Here is a 23,483-nt window from a genome sequence, read left to right on the forward strand (position 1 = left end):
TAAGGGAGCATAATGGATGAGAATAGATGCAGCCTTGCCCGGTTAGACTGCAGTGCTTAACCAGCTATGGCCAGGAGTACACTAGCTGCATGGTACGCTGGCTGTGCTCTATGTCCAGAGCTTGTTTCAGGACTCAGCATTAAATGCTTAGCATCCTGGAATGACCAGTTTGCATCAGTGCCTCTTCTGGGATCAATGTACTGACTTTTCTTTCTTCTTTCTCTTACATCCTCATGGTTTGTTCATACAGCTTATCCAAATGTGTTTTATCGGCATGTTTACTTTTATGTGCTCTCTCCACTCCGTTATCCCAGATAATTGAGATTTGACTTTGATTTTCTGTTAAATTTTAACCTCCTCCTACTATAGCACCTATATGCAAAAAAGAAGCAGTTGGTTGTGATCAGTTGTCAGACTCACAAAAGGCAACAAAATTCCAGTAGATAACACATCTTCTTAGTTGGAGATGTTTTTACTGCATTACTGCTGTAATTACTGAATTCAGGGCAAAAAAGTGATTGAAGCTAGGTGAACATTTTTTCAATTGGATAGGGAGATGCAGATAGTTCTTCATGAGTGTACTGTGTTTTTAACCCAAACTTCTGTCCGAAGAAGCCCTTGGAGTCCTACATGGAATTTCTTGTCAAGCCAATGCAAAGACCTGTATCAAATTAATGACCATCACATTCTCTAACTAAAACTCCCATGGTTCCCTCCTCTGCCTTGTTCGTCCCTGGGGTTTAATATGTTTTCTTGATGCCGTAATTTGGTGATTTGACTGTCAAGTTTTAGCTATTCTTGGATGATGCTCCCTCAAACTTAAGCTGAGTCTTTTCTGCTCTTGTAGAAACAATGCTGAGCTGGAGGCAGAGGCTTCATAGATGGGCATCCTTGATTGCATTAGGCAGAGCATCACCAGCAGGGGAAGGGAGCTGATCCTTTCCCTCTACTCATGGTGTAGGTGAGACACAGTCGGGTTGCTGTGTCCAGTTCTGGGTTCCACTGACATACTGGAGAGAATCTAGTGAAGGGCTGTGATGCTGGTTAAGGGTCTAGAGCACCTGACGTATGAGGAGAGGCTGAGAGACCTGGGACGCCTGGGTAAGAGGAGGCTTGAGGGGCTCTTAGTAGTATGTGGAAGTGCCTAATGTGGCAGGTAAAGAATACAGAGCAAGACTGTTCTGCAGTGTCCAGGCACAGGGCAAGAACTAATGGAAATGCAGGAAATTTTGCTTAAACGTAAGAGGAAGCGGCGGTGGGTTTTTTGGTTTTGTTGGGGTTTTGTTTGTTTTTTGTTTTTTGTGTTGTTGGGTTTGTGGTTTTTTTTACTGTGGGGGCAGTTGAACACTGGGACAGGTTGACTGGAGAGGGTGTGGAGTCTTCATCCTTGAAGGTACTCAAACTCCAGCTGGACACAGTGCTGGGCAACCTGCTCTAGCTGACCCTGTTTTGAGCAAGGGAAAAGTGCCTTTCAACCACAGGAATGCTGTGTTTCAAAAAATAGTAACACTGGAGTTTGAAATACACAGTGAGGGGTTTGGGGGTTTTTGTTTGGTTTGAGGTTTGGTTTTGTTTTGTTGGGTTTGAGTTTTTTTTACCCTTCTTATTGAGTTGTGATTTTCTCTAAATAGGAAAGGCTTAAAACATCCCCTACTAATTCTTGTACAGAAACAGGAGCTGTCCACTTGTGGCTCATAAGAATGGAAGATCAACACATGAAAACACATTTGTATCATTTTTTGATCATGATTGCTGCCTCCAAAGAGCCTCCAAATGAATCAACTGTGTCAGAAACAGGAATTATATGTAATAGACCAGTCACAGGTCGGAATGGTGAGAGGGACACATTTTTTAGAGCAGTCATTTTTAGTGGGAGAGCTCAGCACTGAGAAAATTCATTCAGTTCCTACTTTTGTAAAAACAAAGGTAATAAAAATTCTTAAAAAATACTTTCAGCAGCAACAAGACTTAATAGGGAGAAAATGCTCCCTTTTAATGGTTCATAAGGGTGGCAGTTACCAATGTTATTAACTTGCCAAATAGCCTCAATTTGTGCGACTCAACAGGGTTTGCAGAATGGGTATTTTTAATAAATACTTTGCTGGGAGCTGATTTCCGGTTCTCTGTTCAGCAGTGAAACCTTTCACTTCACTGGAAATTATTTTTGTCAGCTGGAAAAGGTTATTTTCTGGTGAAGCCTGACCCACAGGGGTTACCCAGAGAACACCCAGAAATAAACCGTGCTGAGGCTGGTTTTAATGAGGTATTTTTGTATTGAGTATAAGTGGCTCTATTTGGACAAGAGGATGTGCAATTAAGAAACATCAGCCTCCTTGGCTCTTCACTTAAATTTTTTGTAGTTTTTTTCTTTCAGGGCTGGAAGAAGTGAATGAGGGTGCTTAATCCGTGTTGTACCTGATAAAATCACAGAAGACTTTGGGGTGGTGTTTGAGCCCTTAAAAGATTGTGTGTTGTTCTAAGCTGTTGGGAGATGGTACCTGGGTATTGTTCTGATGTAAACCAAAGCCAGTTCTTTGGCTTCCAAGTCAAGCAGGAATGCAGACATCATCCCTGTCTGATTGATCTCAGGAAGAAGTAAGAAAGAAATCAGGTAGGGATTACTTCCGCAATAAGTAATCAGATAGGCATCAGGTTTTTTCAGTTCTGACTAAACCAGTCCTGCCCATCCCTGTGTGTTTCATCAGCAGTGCATAAAATGCTGAGAGCTAAAGCAAACCTGCATTAATTTCACCCACAGGCTTTGTTCAAAATATGAAGCATTCTGTATCCTGGTATGCTCCTTCTCTGTCTTTTCACAATAAAAACCGCCCAGTTTCTTCTGTCCGGGTTATGTATTGAGGAATATACAGTGACAAAAAAGCACTTGGCTGAGAGTCCTTGCCAGAGTGGGTTGCACTGTGTGCAGTGTGGCTGCAGACGGTTTTTTGGCTATTAATGCCAACAGCCAGGAAGGCCAGTATGCTCCTCCAACCCTGCTAGATCGCTCATGGGACGCAGGCTGTCATCAGAAAGTTGTTCTTAAGAAATCAGTAATGTTTCCTTTTCATTCTCTCATTTTTTGAAGTAAGCTGGGACAAGGCTGGTTGCACCATATCTCAGCCTTTGCGCAGAAAGTTTTGGCAAGATGATGCTGTGTCCTGGCTAAGCTGCACCGCTGTCACAAACCACTGCAGTTTTGACTGACCATGCGGCCTCAGCCCGTGGCTGCTGCACCTGAGGTGGCCAGACCGTGTCTTGGGGCTGAGCAGACCTGGGTGGCATAGTTCTATATGAAGAATGCACAGAGGGGGCTAAAATACTCACCAGCTGAATTAATGGGTCCAGATGTGCCGAGCACAGAAGCACAGATGGATTCAGTGTCCTGTGATGGCCTCAGATTGGCTCCCACCAAGAGGTTTTCCTGTTGCTTGCAAGCACATCTTGTTAAGTTTTCATTAGGAGGCTGTATCAAAGAGCCTGAACAAAATGTGCGTGTTTGTAAATGAAGCTTAAGCTATCAAAAATTATTAAAAACATGCTGAACAGAAAGAATCCGTTTCAAGGCAAAAACCCTTGCAGGAAGGATTTTCTGGTTGTTGACTGAGGCAGAAGAGAGGTCTGGACCCTCTGATAATGAAGCTTTAAATCCTGCGTGGGCTGGCACTGCAGAATTTTGGTATGTTAGCTCTGCAGCTAACTGGTTTCTCTCCTGCCTGAGTGGTGCTCTTGCTACAGGCTCCTGTTAGGTGAGGTGCATTCCTGTCGGTGTAAATAGTGCTGATGCCACAGAGCCCATTAGCAGGCTGGTTTTGATAAAGAATTAATTCGTAGAGTGGTCTCTGCAATCAGGCTGGCAGAACTGCTCTTAGCCCCAGTGTTTGTGTCGAGGATATTAATTAGCACCAAGAGAACAGTTCTAACTGCTCTCAGCTCAGAAGTTGAGGCACTTTAGAGGACTGCGCAAGGCTGTGACGGAAGCACTCAGCAGTGGCTGTTGCGGAGCTGTGGCGTTAAACTAAAATTTGGAAGGGTGATCGAGCTCCTCTTGTTTTGTAAAACAGCATTCATGCTTTAAATCTGTCGTAACCCTAAAATGTTACAGCTGCTTTTGAATTGGTGTGAAGAGTATTACCTGTATGTAAACAGTTCAGGCTTGTGAGAAGGGGAAGAGGAAGGAGGTGAATGCCCTTTGCCCTGTGAAATCCTCTCCTCACAGACATACAGGTGTGTTGGTGCAATGTCAGGTAGAGCCTGTGTGGGGTACCTTATGAGTCATTTAACTATGAATATGCCACTCACCCTTATACACTGTCATCAAACCCGTGCCCAGGAAGACAGATGCTTTTTCTGGTGATGCAACATACCATAGCAAGGACTGCTTTCGAGCCTCACCTAGTGCAGGTGTCAGTCAGCGGTGCCTCCCCCAGCGCTCTGCTGGGCCACTGCTAACTTGGAGCAATTTATCTTCTGGATATCAGTTGCATCCACTGGCATGTCAGGTGGCAAAATCATTTTGGTTGCTCTTTAACTGTTTTTTGTGGTTAACAGAGGCTGATGCTGCCTTGGCTAACTGCTCTTACCAGCTTCGTTTGTGCCATGTGGGTCTGCTGGAACTGACACTTAAGTTTTGTTCTGGATGTAACTATTGCTCTTTAATCCTTTCTGTCCAGAGGTGGTTTGCTCTACAGCTTTCCATCTTAAAGGATTGCTTGTTGCCAAATGCCAAGTGCTGTCATGTCATTTGTGATTCGCTGCAGTCTGTCATACAGCCTTTTGTAGTGGATAAAACAGTCCAGGAGTTTTGTGCTGAGTCTTTCTCCTCACATTTGCAATTTGGTCTATTCTGATGATTCCGTTGCTGCCGTTTCAATAGTTCATGTCTAAGGCTGTGGTTTCCAGAGGTGTGGGGTTTTTTTCCTTCGCATCCTCTGTGTACCCCCAAAGTGCTACAAAATGAGGAGAGCTTGGAAAAAAATGCAACAAAATCCACTAGCAGGCTGTGAAATTGGTTGTAGATTGCCTGTTAAGAGTAGCGAGGCAAGCCCTGGCTGACCTGATGCTTAACTGAAAACCTCATGACCTTTTTCAAATCAAAAGACAAATCCCCCTCCTCTCAGTTACTAATATCTCATGTCTTGGAAATATGATTATGCTATGTGTCAGGTTGTGTCAGAAAATGAACTTTGTTTCCAGATATTCAATTAAAAGGGCCTCCAGTTCTCTACTGGTAGAACAAAAGCAAATTAACCTTTCAGTAACATCTCCAAATGCCTTTCTCAAATCTGCCTGTGGATTCAATAACTTCTGTAGCTACATGAATTGTGCTGGTTTAAGCAGTATACCCATTTTCAGCTCTTATCTCTGCAATTACTGTCTGTGGCCTGTCTTTCCTTGATTGACCAAGTAATATTCTTGTTTTAATTCTAGTTAATCACTTGGAACTCTTGAAGTGGAAACGGGCTTTGCTTTGCTCTGCGGTCTACAAGCTCCTGGGTTTCCTTTGATAGCTGTGCAATGTGCTGCTTTCACTTGCTTGGAATTGCAGTCATTTAAAAACCAATAACAGTGCATAGTGTCTACCCCTGTTATTTAGATGGTGATGACTTCAAGCAGAGATGGGGAATCTGAAAGTCATTCCCTGCTCTGCACTTTGCACCCTGAGCGCTCTATCCTGCTGCGTGCTGAGCCCTCTGAGTCCCCAGTGTTTTGCAGTTGAATGAATGGAGTCAGCACCTTGAAGCCCTGCTCCCCTCAAGCAGGATTGTAAACCCTGAGAGTCACTTAACCTCTTCCTGACTCCATTTAACCTTGGGTGTAATGACAGAGGAGGATAATCACGTCTGTCTCTCTTAGGGACAATTTGAAGCGTAATTAATTGATATTAGTTAAAGCATTTGAGATCACCCGTTGAGAGGTACTAAAGGAAGCTGGGGGCTGAAGGGGGAGCAGAGCCCTTCGTCATGCTGAGGACAGAACACAGGCAGCACAAATGCCACGGTCTCACAAATCACTGAGTTTTCAGATCTCTTCTAAGGAGTTGGCTAGGACTTTACTATGAAAATACTGACAGTTTAAGTTAGTATTATGGAAGCAGCTACAACACTAAAATATATGCATGTTTAAACTATCTCTTTGGAAAGTCTCATGTGAAATATATGCGTGCTGCTTTGTTCCTTCAGTTACCAGATTTCATTATGTAGAAAATGCTAAAAGCACACATGGAAACAACACGGGTGGGGTTATACATCATTGTGTGTTAATGGTGGGCAAAAAGCATAAGGTAGTGCTTTCTGAAGTTAAAATGCCTGATCTGCACTGGTGTAGAGCCATTTTAGTTGGGATGCTCAGGTTAGGGTCAGCAGAGGCTGTTGTCCCCACCTGACCTGTGGGGCAGTCCTGGCACACTGCAGATCCCAGCTGCTCAGGAGATGGTGATAAAAGGACAGCAAAACCTTATCACCTCTGTAGCAGTTTCAGCTCAGCAATGTGAGTCAGGGACAGGCTGCATTGTGATCAGGTGGAGAACCACTGTGTGAAAGCATCTTTTTTAGAAAACCATTTCTTTTCAGACTAAAAAGCACTAGGGATGTGGAATGTGAATTTCCTGCCTGAATTTGACTGGCTTCAGCACACAGCCAGCTCTGAAGGTTACTTAGCCTTTGGCACCCAGCTTGTATAGCTCGTTGTAATGAAAACTAGACTGGCTTTTCTCAGTTTCTATCACTACTTAATCTTTGGATTTAAGCTATTGACACTCCGGGCTTCCTGCCTCCCTTTGCCATGAAACACACTTTCCGGTCCTGTTACTTTTCTTATGGGTCTTTTGAGTCCCCTCCAGTTTGAACTCATTCTTGATTTGTGGACCCAGAACTGCAAACAGTATTTTGGAGATGCCAGACATAGAGACCCTCTCCACACCTACTTAATATTTTCATTTATATATTCAGTGAAGTTCCTTTTGACAACTCCATCGTTTTCTTTCAAAGCTACATTGCTGGTATTGTTTGGATTTCTTTTGCTTCTGATACGTTTAAAACCCCTTATATACTTAAAACATCATTATTACCTCTGCTGACTGTAGATACTGCTTTGATGTCCATTTGCTTCCTTTATCTATTTTGTACAAATTGTTAGCTTTTGATTTATATTCATTAAAAAAAGCTTCACCTTTCTTCTATGTGCTATGCTAATACAGCTTCCACTCTTCTAAGGAAACTGAATTAACCTTGTACTGTTCAGCTGTAGAGAGGTTATATTATATCACTGAGCTTTGTAGTTTCAAATTAAACAAAGCATGAAGTTACTTAAAGGACGTTTTTCATATTTAAGCAAGTAGAAACTTATGTTTTTTGGAAAGAGATCTTGATTCCTTCAGGCAATTCTGAAAATTTCACACAATTTTATTTTAAATGTAATAATATGAATATTGTCCAACAGGGTGCATCTGTTTCATCCACTATTCTGGAGACATCTTTATAATTGCCATCTGGTCCTAATAATTTCGTACATAGAAGTTTTAAGAATCTCTGAAGTTTATCTTTTGACTCACCATCATCTCTAAACAATTGACTTGGTTAAAAAAAGAAACCTTGTCCAATGAAAAATTGTCCATTTGAATGTAATAAAGATATGTAGGTTATTCACTAGATTGTTCCATTGCTTTGAAATCTTCTTTACATCCCTTCTGCATCCCATGGGACCCTGCAATTATGCAAAATGCTTACAAATCTGAATACAGGATGTTATTTCTGTGGATTTATTGAATTGCCACCACAAACATATGCTTGATTACTCTTATGTTTGGGTCAATGTGCATTTGGGTTTTAATATCAGTTTTGTGTGTGTCTTACCTTACCTCATGAATGGGTTTATATTGTTCTTTCCTCAGTCTGTTTTTTGGGTCTTTTTTCTTTAAAAAAACCCCAAACTTAAAAAAAAAAAGTTTGTAAAGTGATGTGAGCACTTAGTAAGTACTTCTATTTCCCCATGTGCTATCTTTGTTTTATATCATGTACACAAATGTTTTGTGGCATCATTTTGGAAGCCACATCCAGCTCAGCCCTGCAGTTCTTTATTTCTTCAGAGTCCTCAAACCAGTCTTTCTATGAGGATGAAACCAGCTTCTCTGCTGGGCGCCTTTCTGAGCCCAAACCAATGCTGTCTCATTGGTTCTTTCTTCAAAGACACCCATGGAGATGCTGTACTGTTCAGTTGTTCCTGCTATCAGTAAATTCAGTCCACGGAAAATAAGCTGGGCTATATATTTTCCATCGCTTCATCTCCCGAAAGGCTCGCTAGCTTTCCTTTAAATGCCTCTACAATTAGAGGAGATTTAATCTGACTGCCTCTCCCCCTCAGTGATAATGAGTCTGAATCAAGCCTGCTTGCTTGCTTACTTGATTTCCCTCATCTGCTGTTCATCAGCCATTCCTCTTGAATTTTTACCCACAGATACTGTATTTTTCACGTACTGGATCAGTTGAGAACTACTTGGTTTTCAGGGAGAGGAGTGTGATGGTGCCCACCATGACTGTTCTGCAGTGTGTCTTCCCAGCCCTTACCAACTTTACATCGTGAATGGTGGAAAAAACACCCTGTAGAAAACACTGGGTCCATGTAAAATTTACATTTGTAGTGCAAGGCATATAGAGCTTAGAACCCCTCTATTGCAGGTATTCCCATACAGATCCTTGGACCTGTGGTTTAAGCAGGCAGCCCTCAATCCCCCAGCCGGGCAGAGCAGATACCACCATGGGCTGCATGGGGGACCTCCAGAGTGCAAGATTTTTAGCACAGAGAAGTGAGAATGTCTGGCCAGAGCTGTAATAAAGCTGTATCATTTGCTGATTAGGAATGGAGAATGGCCTTAACACATGCTACTGCCTGTGCGTTAGATGTTAAGCTCTTTTGCTTTCCTGTCAGATAATGTGCAAGTGTGTTTCTGCATTAGGAAGTGCAGTTAGTTTAAGATTTGCAGAATTGATTTGAGGTTTTGAGCTGGGATCTTGTGAAAAAGCTGGATGTTCCAGGAGAAGGTTCCTTTCAGATTTCTCAAGTCAGGCACAGGAAATTACTGTTCAGTTCACATCTGCTGTTAACACTGTTGAGATCAAATTTTACAATAATGTAAAAATGACAAAAGAAAATCAGTAAAGCAAAGCCCTGCACCTATGTTAGAAGACTCTGTTCCCAGAAGTGCTACTTTCAATGCTTCTCAATTGGAAGTCCAATTCTTGGCCTTGTAGGAAGCCCGTGCATCTACCATAGGACCCAGATTATTCAACTGAAATGAAATTGAATAAATCATCCCACTTCTTTAGTCCATAGTGACTTACTGTCCTATAAATACTACTGAGAAAGGGGCAGGACCTTTTGATTCTTGACACCTTATCCACACCTTTCAGATGCCACCGGTTTAATCTCTTTGCATTGCAGCCCATCTGGAATATCCTTTGTAAGGAGACTGCACGCTTCCTATCTTCACGTACAGTGCTTGGTACAGTTCCTTTCTTTGCACTTTCAAATCTGGAAGATGGTGTTAACACTTAAAATAAATGTGTGATAGTGGGTGTGAAGAGGGAATGAGGAGAACAAGTTTTCCGTCTGTCAAAATGAAGACATCAACCTCTGCTTTTATTTTTTTTGGCATGTGTGCTTTAAATAGAATGATGGTGTTGGGTGGCTTCCAAGTGTTTGCTGCATTTGGCAATCCTTCTAAGTTGTAACAGATGAAGTTCTGCTATTCCATATGATGTGCTCCTTCCCCCTTTTTTGGTGACTCCTTGAAACTCCTTGGGAATTCAGCATAGCATTCACATCTGTTCCGTGGATGGATGTCCAAGGCTAACAAAATGCCTACTGGACTTGGGAGTCAGCTCTGCCAAAAGCCATATGGTTGTGTTTTAGTTTTGCAAGCACAGTGCAGTAAAGAAAGGAGGTTGGGCCAAAAGAGAAGTGAGAGGAGGAGGGATGAAGCTTCAGATGCATAAATGAGGGTAACATTGTCATTTGATACTAGAGTGGGAAGATGCAAAGATCACAGAGAAGAGGAAATAAAAGCTGTGAGCATAGGTTCCTTTATCATTTGTTTTGAGTTACATGGAGCTCCTCTGTGTGGTGGTGGTGACGCATGTTTGATTTTGCCTAATTTCCCAAAGTGCCGTAAAGGTCTAGATAGTCAGATGCTTCCTTTTGTCCTTAAAAGAAGTGCATTTTGTAAGCTGAGAACCATTCTCAAAGCCCTTCTGATGCTACCTACTGAGCACCATGCTATGGCATGTGCAGTGGTGACTCGCTGGGTTGGAAGGGACACTGAGCAGCTGCAGCTGCTTCTCTGAGCAGTCACCAGCTAAATGGCCACTTGGACTGTTTTCTTACCAGCCATCTGTTGGCCCCTGTAAAATGGCATCTTGCATCTGTAATAGCCATTGGACTTTTCTGTGTCTGAAAGAATACGCTTGTTACTTGCTGACTCGTGTTCTGGTTTCTTGAAGAGTTCACGGCTCATGGAGGGCTCTTACCTGCTGCAACTTTAGTAGGGGCTTAGGGAGAGGCTTTACCAAATGCCCTGTCCTCCGCAGGTTCAGCACTCACAAGGTGGGAAACACACTGACTGATGTATCATAAAGCTGTTAGAGGGGAATAAGCAAACATGAAGTCTCATCTTTCTCTTGAAACACCATTTACTGAGGGTTTGGAAGTTGCTGTTTGGTGAAACCTAAATTTCAAGCTCAAGATCATAAGCAGAAAGGGGAATCTGAAAGGTTTAAGTTTTTAGGGGCCTTTGTGTTTTAGTGTAACAGTTGGAAGTGCTTTCCAGTAAACTACAGCACGTAAGGATGTGGACTAGAACAAGTGTTTTTTGTTTTAGAGGTGCCTGATTTTTCTCTTTTATTTTTTTGTCTCTGGAATTTTCCCTAGATGTTGTCATCAGTTCTGATTTATTTGTGTAGAGCAGTGTTAACAAGTCAACTAAAGCAATCAACCCACAGTACAGGAAATTATCAAATATGTGTCAGGAGGCAGGATTGACCCAAAGGCTTTTCAGTATCAGGCAGATAGGAAAATCAGAGAGAAAATGGGTCACAGAAGTGGGCTGATGGACATGGGAGCAGCCTGGAACCCTAACCGCCTCCTCCTCCTTCTCCTTTTCTTTCTTGACCATTTCCTCCCAGGCAAATGCTGAACGACTTACAAAGTTAATAGTTTACAATCCGTAGAGGACCTGCACTATCTCCCACCAAAACACATCTGCCATCAGGACAGACTGCCGTTGTGCTGTGTAAAGAGTTTGAAGCCATTAAGATGGATTTGCAGAAGTGCCTCAGTTTCCCAGGAAATGTCCCCTTGACTTTTCAGTATTCTTAGTTACTACATAGTCTCTCTGTGTATTTATACGCGTGTCACAGCAGTGCTTTCAAAATCCAGCTATGAAGAAAAAAATACTCGAAAGTACAAAGCAGTGCATGTAAGCAATGAAATTGCGTTTTGGTGAAGATTAAAGGGGTGTGCAGCCTTTCCTTTGGTGAAAGGGGTGTGCAGTGTTTATGCACAGCTGCTGTTTTTCTTGTGAGCTAAAAGGGTGAGTGCAGTTTATGAGAGGGTTCATGCCAGCCTCCTAAGAGGGCATTTGTTCAGTACTGACTTAAAAGTAACACAGCCATTTGTTCTTTGTTGTAAAATACTGGTAAGCAACAGTAGCGTAAGTGTAATTGGAGCTTGTGAAAAACTGATCTCTGCTCTGTTCTGTTCCTATCCAGCAATAATAGCAGGATGAACTTCTTTGCTTTTGCTAGCATTGTACAGGCTTGGCTGAAGTGTGTCCATTCCTTTCTTCCCTGCATCTAAGCAAAAAATAGTGTCCTGAGTTTTTGCTTATGAACAACCTCTTTATGCTGTGTTTGAAAAAAGTAATTTGTTACAGATATGCAGGTACTTTCCTTTTCAAAGCCTTACTTAGTATTGGTATTTTGAGAGCAATTTAGATTAATCATAGACAATAAACATTGCTTCTGAATTAAGAGCACTCACATCTGAATCTTGAATCAAGAGAACAGTTCTTGCTCCCCTTCTGTGGCGACTTCTGAAATGTTTGAGTAAATATTGTGTATGTTTAAGCAAGGGAAGGACTGGTCTTTTGTTCAGTGCTGTGGTGGTGCAAACAAGTATCAGCCCAGCTCCCACACAAAGCTGTCTGGTTCTTATGTGCTGTACCTGTAAAACTCCACTGGGGTTGCTAGTTTGTGGTGAGCAGGAGGAAGGTCTCCAGGAAGGCCAGCAGCAGTCATCCTAGCCTGGGACTGGACCCCTGTTCTCCATAAGTGGAAGATGGGTAGCCTGTGGGACTTGCTTCTCTTCCCCTCCCATGTGTTCCTGGTGGCTTGGCTCTAACACAGGCAATTCCCGAACACTTACAAACATGCCTGGCGTCTTCCTTTCCAACTCCAACCTCTTTCTGTTCACAGCTGTGCTGTCTTTATTCCTGTGTCCAAATGTAGCTGGTATCTGTGGCAACAGCAGTAATAACCCACAAGAAGGTACAGCAGCAGAGAAATGGTTTGTCTGTTTGTGGTTGGCGACCTTAAAATGCTCTTAAGGGACTGGCGGTAGAGAAAAGCCCTCTGCACCGTGGTCCCTATGTGGGATGTTTTGTAACTGTAAGGATACACTTAAACTGCTTGAAGTCATGGATTTTAAACACCTGCTTAAGTTTGTGTATCTGACTCATGGTCTAGAGATGCTTTGTCCTGCTCTTCATAGAACAGGAGAACCCTTGTCTAGAATGATTTTTTAATACTAATTTTCCACTGATTTATCTTGTGTCTTGAGTTGTTGCAGTATCTTATTTATGACTAATGTTTGTGCTGGTTTTCCTTTTCTATATTGAACAGGGTGTCCCCACTGTAAAAATGCCATTCCACATTTTACAACCGCTGCTGAAATCTTTAAAGAAGATCGAAAGGTAACTTGCTGTTAAGTATTTCTGAGATATTTGAGAATGTTTTCCACCATTTGTACTTCTTAGGCTTTGATTATTGATAAAGGTGGTAGGGGCTTGTGGATAAAATTGCTGTTACTCTTAATAGAAATGTATCTGCATTTTAGGGGTTGTATCTTCTTTCGGTCAAACTGAGCTACACTTTTAACCTGTTTTGCTTTCCTTAATCTGTTGTCTTTTTTGTTTAATTCTTTGTTTAAGAGTTCTTTTCTATGAAGGAAAACACATTCTTTCTTACTGAAAGATTAATAAAAGGTAATTTACATCATCTCCATTCTCCTTCAACTTTTGTCAGCCATTGAGGTGCATGTGGAAAACCCACAGTCCTGTAGCACTGAATCATGTAACTAATCTTTCTTTGCATAGCATAAATATAATAGATTTCTGTAAGTTGGTTGACTTGAGTCCAGAATGTCAGGCCCTTCTAGGACCCTCATGCTTCTGCCTTGAAAACACATCTGATGACTGAAACACACCAGTTAATGTCCTTGCATCAGCTGAACCATTTTAACTTGACTGTTTGCATATCTGGGATTAAAAAAACCCCAACACCTGAGCCACTGAATTTAACCAGATAACTAGTTAAAAACTTTATCTCTGAGTGAACTGTATTTCATTCAGATCTCTGAGTTTGTTCCAACTGCATGATTGCTTTATGTTTAGGTGTGGCATGGAAAAGATTTGGCAATTTAATAGGGAAACAGCTTTCTGTAGCTTCCTGAGGCGGGGAAGTGGAGAGGGAGGTGCTGAACTCTTCTTACTGGGATCCAGTGACAGGACACACGGGAATGGTTCAAAGCTGCGCCAGGGGAGGTTTAGACTTGGACATTAGGAAGCATTTCTTTACCAAGAGGCTTCCCAGAGGGGTGGTCGATGCCCCAAGCCTGTCGGTGTTTAAGAGGTGTTTGGGCAATGGCCCTTAACAACGTGCGTTAACTTCTGGTCAGCCCTGAAGGGGTCAGGCAGCTGGACTAGGTGATCATTGCAGGTCCCTTCCAACTGAAATAGTCTAGTCTATAGTCTATTCTAAATGGAGGTGATTTTGTAACAGTTACACCCCTGTTAATCAGCCTGCTACTGTAACAGGAGAATTTGTCATGTTTTTTTTCTTTTCCTCTCATCTTTTCTGTAACTCACAGAAGATGCATCAGATTGACAAGTAACAGATCATTCTTGTATCACTGACTGCATATAATTAGAAGTCCATCACTTATGCCCTCTGGCACATACAAGCTTTAGAGGAATGCAGCTTTCGGTTCTCTCACTGCTATAAATGTGTGCTCAGATGCCTTTTGGTGACTTGTTTGTTTCCAAAATCTCTGAGAAAGTGTCCTTGGTTTCCCACTTTTCTGGTAGTTCCCAATGAAACCTCTCTTTCCTAAACTCATTAAAATTTCAGTCAGAGGAGATGAAGCAAATGTACCCAACTTGTACAATGTGAAACTTGCTTATTAGAGCCCTAGGATGTATTACCAAGCAATCTGTATCATGGTGCAGTTGATGGGACATTGTGGTGGCAGTAAATGCAGGCCTGTGAAGCTTTCCATTCAGACTGCAGCTTATGAAGGGACTCCAAGAGCACAGCAGTGATTGACGGTTGCAACTCTTGACTTCAGTTTAAGACTGAAGTGGGGAGGTATAAAATGTAATGAGTTGGAACAGGAGAGCCAGTAGGGAATATTAAGGCTGGTGCAGTTTCAAAGAGGTGTGTGCAGTTAGGGAAAACAATGTTATTCCACCCCAGTGACTTATGAAAGTGCCAGGGATTGATTATCTGGGGAGCCCTATTCAATTGTGTACAGCCGTAACCTGCCAAGGTGCTTCTTGCTGCCCGTTGGTGTCCTTGTGGAAAAGAAAATAAACCTGTTTTAAGACTTCAGAAGGGCACGTGGCTGTTGCCACAAGCAGCACTGGGCATATTCCTGTGTTTCAAACTGGGCTGAGCCTTCAAACTAATTCATAGTTCTTTAGGGTTTCAAACTTCTGTAAAATTACTGCTTAAGAGGGAAGAAGTATTTCTTCTTTGAAAAACAGAGGAAAATTACTAATTTTCTTTTTTAGTCTGTAGTAGTGTTAGGGTTTTTTCCCCCTGGAGGAAGGTTTTTTTCACTTTAACAGAGTATGGTAGCATTTAAGCTGTATCTTCTTTTCAGTAAGGGTGGTCCTTCAATTAAACGTTTAATTCTGCAAAAGCCACAGGACAATCAAAACCATTCCAGCCTTGAATTGCTTATAAATGATATCTTAAAAGGTATCCTTTGGGAGACTTTGAGTCTTTACATCGGAATTTTGAAGATGAGCAGAGCTTGAGGCTGTGAAATACGTGTCTTTGGCTTTGCAAATTCACTGTATGGAGGAGGGGGGTTGGGGGGGGCTCCTGCGCCCCACCCCCCTGGGGCTGTGTGTAATGCTATGTACTTTTTCATCATCTGCACTGCTGGAGTTGGAGTTTGAAAACACAAGACTGGGAACTTGGCCCCGAATGTCAGTTCTTGTTGACCACATCACTGCTGGTGGTTTTAGTAGAAACCCCGAGCCTGCTCGCTTGCCTAGGGCAGTCGTGTGGCTATTGCAAACCACGGCTCTGGGTGTGACCCGTAAACCAGAGCCTCTGCATCTTTCCGTGTACTTGGGGAAATTCAGTGACAGTAAGACCAGCTCAGTGCAGAGGCTGGTCCAGTGAAGCAGTTCACATACGGCTTTCAGTTATTTAAAAAGGGGGGAAAAAAAAAAAAAGGCCATCTGGAGCATTCTTGCCTTGGGGCGCTGTGGTCTTTGCATACAGCTGCCAGGGGAAAGCCTTTGGCCTCTGCTCCACAGCTCGAGTTTTGGCAGTGACCAGGCTATGTCAGAAAATGCAAATGTGAGGATTGTCACTTAGCTGAACAGATTGAAGAGCAGGAAGGCATGTTCACTAACTACTCCAGAGACTCTTGAAAGGGCAACAGCTGAATCTTAAAAAAAATCTGCATTCTTCCTTTTGGCTGATCCTTCTAGCTGAACTTTAGGATCTGATTTGTGATGCTCCAGCTTGGATTTGCTGAAGGAAAGCTCCTGACTCCTCAAGGCCTCTCAGTAACAAATCTCTGGAACACCCGCGAAGGGGCTGCTGGTTGACCAGGCTTCTCCATTTTCACTAGACTGTTTCTGTACAAATGCACTGACCTAAATCAGAGCACTGCGACTGGGTGCTAGGGAGTCTGTGCAGAAACAGCTGTGGTGGAGATTGCTGGAAAGGGTGCAGCTGATGGGGTGGGTCGGGGTGCTCGCGGGGAGCTGTGAGACACCAGTGAAACTGGTGAGTCCCCAATGTGTGTTGTGAACCATGGTTTGAACCATGGTTTAAAATCATTATACCAACCAAATCACTGTACAGATTTATCCAAACGAGTTAATATTTTAATTCGGCCAAGAATTTGATCTGTGTTTGCTTAAAAAGCATGTGTTGAGTTTCTTTTTAATTAGACTCATTAAATATGGTGATGTTAGCACTGTACATCATGGTGCCTACTAATGGGTCTTCCCTTTGCAAACAGGCCTGCTTTGTGAACAGCTGATGAATTGCAGCTATAGTAATGCTGCTATGGCACATCAGGGCAGCTAATAATGAATCTTCCATTTGCAAGGCCTTTTACATTAAGAACAGTAGCTGAATTGCAACAAGCTTTAGCAGGCCAGCTCCTAACTGCTGTTAGGATCCAGAACAGGTAATATAAACAGAAACCTATGGAGTAATCATAGAGAGGGATGCGCATCTGTCTTATTCGTAGGTGCTTTTAAGACATCTGGCAACAGCAGACTTTTTTACTTCTTCTTCTTCCTAATAATCAGATAATGGTCATCTGGAATTGACTATACTTTAAAAATGTTGCTTGGAAGCATTCTTTTCCATGTTGCAATTTTACTTTTATTTTAATTTTTGGGAGGATTGTGATAATTTTGCTAAGCTTATCATATATCATTCCTCTTCAAATCAATATTTAGTTAGTTATTCACTTCCATTTTCATAACAAAAGTCAATATTAGCTCCAGCAGAGATTTATTTCCTTGAATCAATAAGCCAGTGTGTGGCAGTACATATTTTAACAGGAGAGCAACTGGGATTGCAGGAGGTATTTTTACTGTATCATCATACAGTGACTGGGAGACAAACTGTTAAAATGAAAGTGGTTTAAGAACAGAAAGGAGGAGTTACTTGGAGGGTCAAGAGATCCCACTTCCAATTTTCTACACATCTCTTTGAACCACTGGATGTAATTGTGTTCCTTACCTGCAAGATCTCTCTAGAGCAAAAAGTTGTTTTGTAATTCTGTTGGAAGAGAACTGTGATTCCTGACGTATGATTAGATGATACTGCAAGTACTTCTTTTTTCCTTCCAGCACTTCCATAGTAAAAAAAATAAGGCATCATCCTTCTGTTACAGTTGAGGCACACGGAGATCTATGGTCCCATTTTCAGCATAGCTCCACTTCTATTTAAGCACCTAAATTAAAAGCCTGATTTTTGCAACAGCTCAGTGTTTGTGATCAGACCACTTAATCTGAACAATGTGCCATGCTCTGTTTCCTTTTTGAAGAGCTCTTCAGAGCTGGTCATACGTTGCTCACATTCTAATGCAGTGCGGAGTGAAGTTTGCAACTCTGTAGATAAGCTCCCACTTCTTTGGTAAAACCATGGAACATTGCTGTGGGACTTTCCTTTTCAGATAAGGGTATGTTCCAGTCCCAGGTGTTGCTAGAGTTGTGTTAAAGTATGCTGACTATGTAATAAAGGAGAAATGCATGCTAATGTGGGTTTTTGGGGGGTATTTTTGTTTTTTTATTTTTATTATTATTATTATGCATGCTAACCTGGTATTGTTAATTGTTATAAGCTGCATACCAGTTGTGAGGAACTACCGATAACATTGAGAAAGCTGGATGTACTCCAAGGAACTTCCTTTGAGGTCCACAGTCTCTGATTGATTATCTTTTCATTTGATAACTGTTCTTCTGTTCCTGCTACGGCTACTGAACAGGATGGTGATAAACCTGAAAGGCATTGCCTCTGGAGAGAAAACTTGTATATAATGATGTATCGTCAATATCTAAGGCAGCACAGCTTTGGGTTATGGAGAATCCGTAACCCAACGGAGTTTTATGTTTGTGGCAGGTATAGCACTTGGGGTTTTTTCTTCCTGAAATGTTTTTTTCAGTGGATTTTTCCCTCTGGTTAGAGGAAAATTAGGAAAGCTGAAGAAATTAAATTTTAGCCCTAACAATAAAAATCTACATAAAATCAATCATGTCTTCTGAAAGCTGTTACGCTGGCTTCTTCTGAAAGGCTGTTACACTGGGTTTTTCCATAATGGACAGATGTACACACACACACACAAGTCTTACACCAGTGTTAGGAGAGTTGCTCTCCCAGATTTTTAGAGGTGTTTTTCCCTCTTGATGAGAGGGAGCTCATGAGAGGTGATGTCAAGCATCTGGATACGTATCAGGGACATCTTTTGCTTACCCTGTCTCAAATTTCTGGTTCAATAAAGTTAGTGTTTTTACGAGGCAGAGAATAATAGATCTTGCTAACCTGTGCTTTCTAGTGAACTTCCATGTAAGTTGTTGCTGGCAGTCCAATATGAAGATGATTTCTGAGAGTAACATCCTCCAGAATTCTTGAACTACATTTTTGTAGAGATTTGTTGGGTGTTTTTTTTTTTTTTCTTTTTTCCTGACTCAGTTTTCTGCCGCAGCGATGTAGAACTGGTTGTTGCTATGAGGATGGAGAATGTGAGGAAAACCTCCCTGCAGTGTATCACTACTCACCTGAGCCAGGACTGAAGTGAAGCCTTCTCTTTGTGGGCTGCATCTTTTTGTGTGCAGCCTTTCAATATAGTCATGAAGTAGTTCACCCTAACTGAGAACTGCCTGTAGGACACTCTTGTAGCAGAAATGGATTTTAATACTCACGGGCCATGAAAACACAAACAGAATGAAGCAAAGGGGATGGGTGCTGCTTGCTGAAATTCTGATATGTCTCAGAGTTCAGCTGTCTGAAGTTGTCAGGATTGAGACTGAAAACTGGTCTTCAGTCCAGAAGCGCATTTTGCTACAAGTGTTGTTCAGCATTACTTTTCTCTTCTTGCAGTGCACTATATTTGATCTTCTGGTGTGAGACAGGCAAGACAATTAGGACTGTGATGCTATGGTAATGAGTGCATAGAGATGGTAGCAACCCCCTATATTTAGGCTGCTTTAACATTTCCACTCTAAAGTAATCACTCAAGCTCTCCTAAGTACTCTTACTCAGCTACTGTTGGCAGCAGGCGTTTGAAATGCAGACTTGGATACAGTCTTGGGAATTAGATGTCTCTCTATGAAGTTTTGCTCAGGTCTGTATGAGTTACAAGGCTTCTGAAAATTGCTGTTTCCCTTCTCTTACTGGCTGTAAAAATAACCAGATGGGAATGTAAGTTCTGAAGAGTTGGGCTCAAAATGGCATTTGCAGAGCAGTGGCGAGTCTGTGGAGCTGTGTGGGAGCTTGCATCAGGAACATTTCAGAGAATGACAGACCATGGATGTGTCCTCCAAACACTACTCCAGATGTACGTGTCCCTTCCCATTAGACCTGTTAGGTTAGGTGTAGCGTTAGGCCAACGTGACTGTTGTGGCCGGACTTAGACTGGGATCTTTGTGCATTACGTTGGTGCACAACAAATGCACAGATGGACCAAGTTAGATTTCCGTGTGCAGTAGAGGAGGGCTGTATCTCAAGCAGGCTACTAAGCATTTTTTTCAGAAGCCACCTCCTTATAGTCCATCAGTCATCTGGTTTGAGGCAACAAGTTAAGATGTCCTGAACAAGGTTAACAGTAGCTTATATAGCATTGTGTTCCTCCACTGCACCCTCTCCTCATTGAGGGCTGTTCTCACAAAAGCCTTTTGTAAATGAAATTGGGCTCTTTGTTCCAACCAAGGCCAGTCTAGATGTTTCCAGAGAGGTACAGATAAAAAGGGCTTCTCTTCTTCCAGTGGACTAAAATCCAATTTTCTTAATCTCTGAGACACTATCTAGGGACAAATGAGTCATCATCAGTCACAGGTTTCATGCCTCAGACCAGCTACTAAGATCTGGATGCATGCGGGTATACCTTCCCCGTTGTCTGGCTGTAATCTCTCCCTGTGTGATACTTAGAGCAGTGAGAAAAAAACAGGTTTATTTATTCTTCCTGTTTTCAGGGAAGCAGGACTTCCAGTGTTCTTTCTACATTAATACCATGACGTGAAATAAATATTTGTTTCCATTGTAAGCTTTCCTTTGCACAGAAGTAGCCAACAGGGCTCTAAATTTTGGCTGGCTGCTAAGGTCAGGAAGGCATAAATACTCAGATGAAATTCTTTTGCAGCGTGTTATTCCTAACCTTTCATTTTAACTGGCCCTGAATGAGTAGGAGTCTTTCTGTTTACAAAAAGGAAAAAAAAAAAAAAGTGTGACATTCGTGATTTTAACAACTCTGAAGAGTTCTGTTTCTGTAATAGCCTTATTAATGTTTAAAATGAGAAAACAGAAACCAAATATTTAAGGTAACAACACTGCTCACTTTATATAGTGCTTTCCATCTGAAGATAGACCCAAGGAAAATCTTACCGAGTATTGTTTTGTCAGGCTTTCAAAGACAAAATAAAACAAGCAAATTAACTGGAATTGGCTTTGCCAATCTCTTTAATTACTGCTAGGATAATGAGATCAGGTTTTCTCATTTTGACAGTGTCACCATGAAACTGGAGGGCATTGTGGAATATTAAGTGATCTTTTAATTATGGATTAACAGTTCAGCTGCAACCCTGAAGTCACGCAAGCAAAAGGTGTTTTGATCCGATTGTTTGAAGGAGGCTGGTGGAATGGAAATTTCAAGTTGAGATGTGTCTGCTGTGAAATTAGCACTTGATATATGGTAGCCCACAACTGCAAAAATCCTTCCTCTAATTTGTTTGGGTTTTTACATAGCTTGTACTTTAGCCTCCTTGCTCTTCAGCAGAGCATGTACCGGGGCTGTGAAGGCAAGCCTGCATGAGCAGCCGTGGAGGTTCAGAGCCAGAACTGCTGCTCGCGGGAACAGTCAGTGTGAAATCACAGCAGAGGGTTTGGCTGCCTTCAGTAGAAGCCTACGAATTATATTTTGTTTCAACATCAGAAAGGTTAAGTACAGCATCTCCTCAATACTTCACAGATTTGGGTTTCAAATGTCAAATGCTCTAAACTGGGGTTAGTCTGAGCCGATGCTCTAGGGCTGTGAGGTTGTGCTTCTGTGCTCTGCCTGTGCTGCAGCAGGCAGGGACCGAGGGTGTTGCTCTGCTGCCAACAGGCTGAGAGCACGGCAGGCTGTTCAGGGTTTGTTTGTGTGACAGTAGCATCTAGAGGTTTTGAAAGGAATTAAAGGCCACTTTGCTAATGGCTGCACATAACATACAGTCCCTATCTTGAAGGATAGTCTGAAAAAAAAAAAGACAGGGAAGAAAACATAACCCCAGGCTGAGATTGCAAGTAAGCAACCTTCTCTGTGTGTAGAGAGTGCTCTGGCCTCTCGCCTGTCCCCATTTGACCCTGGGAGAACTGAATGGAGTTTACAGAAGCTCTTTGGGGTAGAAGTCATAAATCTATTAATAGCCTGCATAAGTGATCAGCCATGTTTGTCCAAGGACAGGAGAGGTAACTTTTCAGAGTATTAGCCATGCCACAGGAAGGAGGCTGGATGAAGTGGGTTGTTCCTGTTCATCAAAGTCACCCTGTCACCATTCATCACTTAAAACCAAAGTGCAGGAAGAATACTGCAGCGGGACAGAGCTGTGACTGCGGTGCTTGGATTTGGTTTTACCAACACAGTCTCTGGATTCCCCATTTGGAGTGTAAGGCAGTGCTCAGTGGGGAGGCTGGGAAGGTGATTCTCTGCGAGTTGATCACGCCTTGCAGCTGCGTTGGTCAGGTGCTGTGCGAGCAGCGCAGCACTTCAGTGGGAGGGAGCAGGCTTTTGCTCTTCCATTCCATTCGCGTGGCTTGACCTGATGACCACCCTCTGATCTTCCTCCACAGCACAGCTGTTACAAAAGCCGTTGCATTTTTGGCAGAAGACTTGGGTCTTTTTCTAATGTTAAGTCTAAGCTGCAGCAGCATAACTAGGAAGTAGGCTTGCTTTGTTTTCTCCTGCCTCATGCTGGTCTTTTGCATTTCAGATCGCCTATGCCGCAGTGGACTGTGCCAAAGGACAGAATCACGACCTGTGTAAGCAGGAGGGGGTTGATGGCTACCCCACCTTCAACTATTACAACTATGGGAAATTTATGGAAAAATATACTGGAGAAAGAAGGGTAAGTGGAAGCAAGGGTCATCACCTGATACAGGGAGGAAGGTCTCCTCTGCCAGTACTGCCTTGCAAATTAAAACTGCAGAGTAAAATTTTACCATGCTGGAAGGATGCTTAACTTCCTCTGTTACTGTCTTACATGGATGAATCATTGTGCACCACACCCCTGTACATCTCTGCATTAGGAACGTACTTGGTCTATTTTAGGAATGCGAGGAGAGGAAGGAGGAGTATATTTGGTAATGCTTTGTTGTATGGTTTATTCTTTAAGCCAGAGTCTGCAAGTGAATTTAGACTGAGTGGAAGTGAAGAGTTTATTGCATGGGCTGCTGCTAGGTGCAGAAATGCCAGAAAATACAGAACTGACTCCTATGAGTTCTGGATCGCACGTATACTGCAAATGTGTTATGGGTCTACCAGGCTGCCAAACGGTGACAGACCATTGGTTTTATAGCAGGGACAAAGCTGTACTTTGGAGACTGGGGGAAACTAAATATCTCATTAGCCCTGAGTCAGATTCACTCCTGGAGCTCAGGATGGAAGGACAAGTTGTGCCATGTAGCCCATGGGCTGAAGTTTCATTCTTTTGTCCTGCTGTGGCCAGCTAATTATATACTATGAGTACAAGGGACAGAAATGGCATAATGCCTTCTGTGGTTGTAAAGTGACTGAAAATAAGGGAACAATCCAATTATTTCTGTGTGTTCTTTGTCATAACCTCCTAGAGGGAGGTTATGCCTCAGCAGTGATTGATTGCCTGGAGAAGCTAGGGTCTGCAAGAACTGGGGGGTTTCAAGCCGTCCAGTGATGCTGATAAAAGAGCCTTGCCTGAAAGTTATTGCTGCTATTACAGCTCACCAAATTATAAAGACTCATGAAGAAAAAAACGAAATTCTGAGGTCCTTTTTCAGTCAGGTTCTTAGCGAAGTCTTCATGGAGCTTCCAGTTTTCTCCAGCATTAGGACCCCAGTAACTACCATTTATTGGTGCTGATCCAGGCATTGTTATGGATACTGTGTTTAGTTCCAGTTGTGGAGCTTTTCTTAAAGATGGGTGCAGTAGTCAATAATTAGGTAGAATTTCAGCTGCAATTTTTGTATTTCTAACCCATACTTATAGAAATGATATATGAAAGGAAGGAT

The 23,483-nt window shown here is 42.4% G+C and overlaps 1 protein-coding gene across 1 annotated transcript in view; it reads left to right on the forward strand.

The window, feature by feature from the left end:
- PDIA5 (protein disulfide isomerase family A member 5) overlaps positions 1 to 23,483 on the forward strand; it is a 102,024-nt gene that overhangs the window by 75,388 nt on the left and 3,153 nt on the right. The window contains exons 15-16 of the mRNA XM_055813194.1: positions 12,891 to 12,961; positions 22,211 to 22,345. Coding sequence (XP_055669169.1) covers positions 12,891 to 12,961; positions 22,211 to 22,345 — 206 coding nt within the window. The remainder of the gene's footprint in view (positions 1 to 12,890; positions 12,962 to 22,210; positions 22,346 to 23,483) is intronic.

The sequence above is a fragment of the Falco peregrinus genome, chromosome 8 (assembly GCF_023634155.1).
Source record: "Falco peregrinus isolate bFalPer1 chromosome 8, bFalPer1.pri, whole genome shotgun sequence".
Classification (NCBI taxonomy): Eukaryota; Metazoa; Chordata; class Aves; order Falconiformes; family Falconidae; genus Falco; species Falco peregrinus.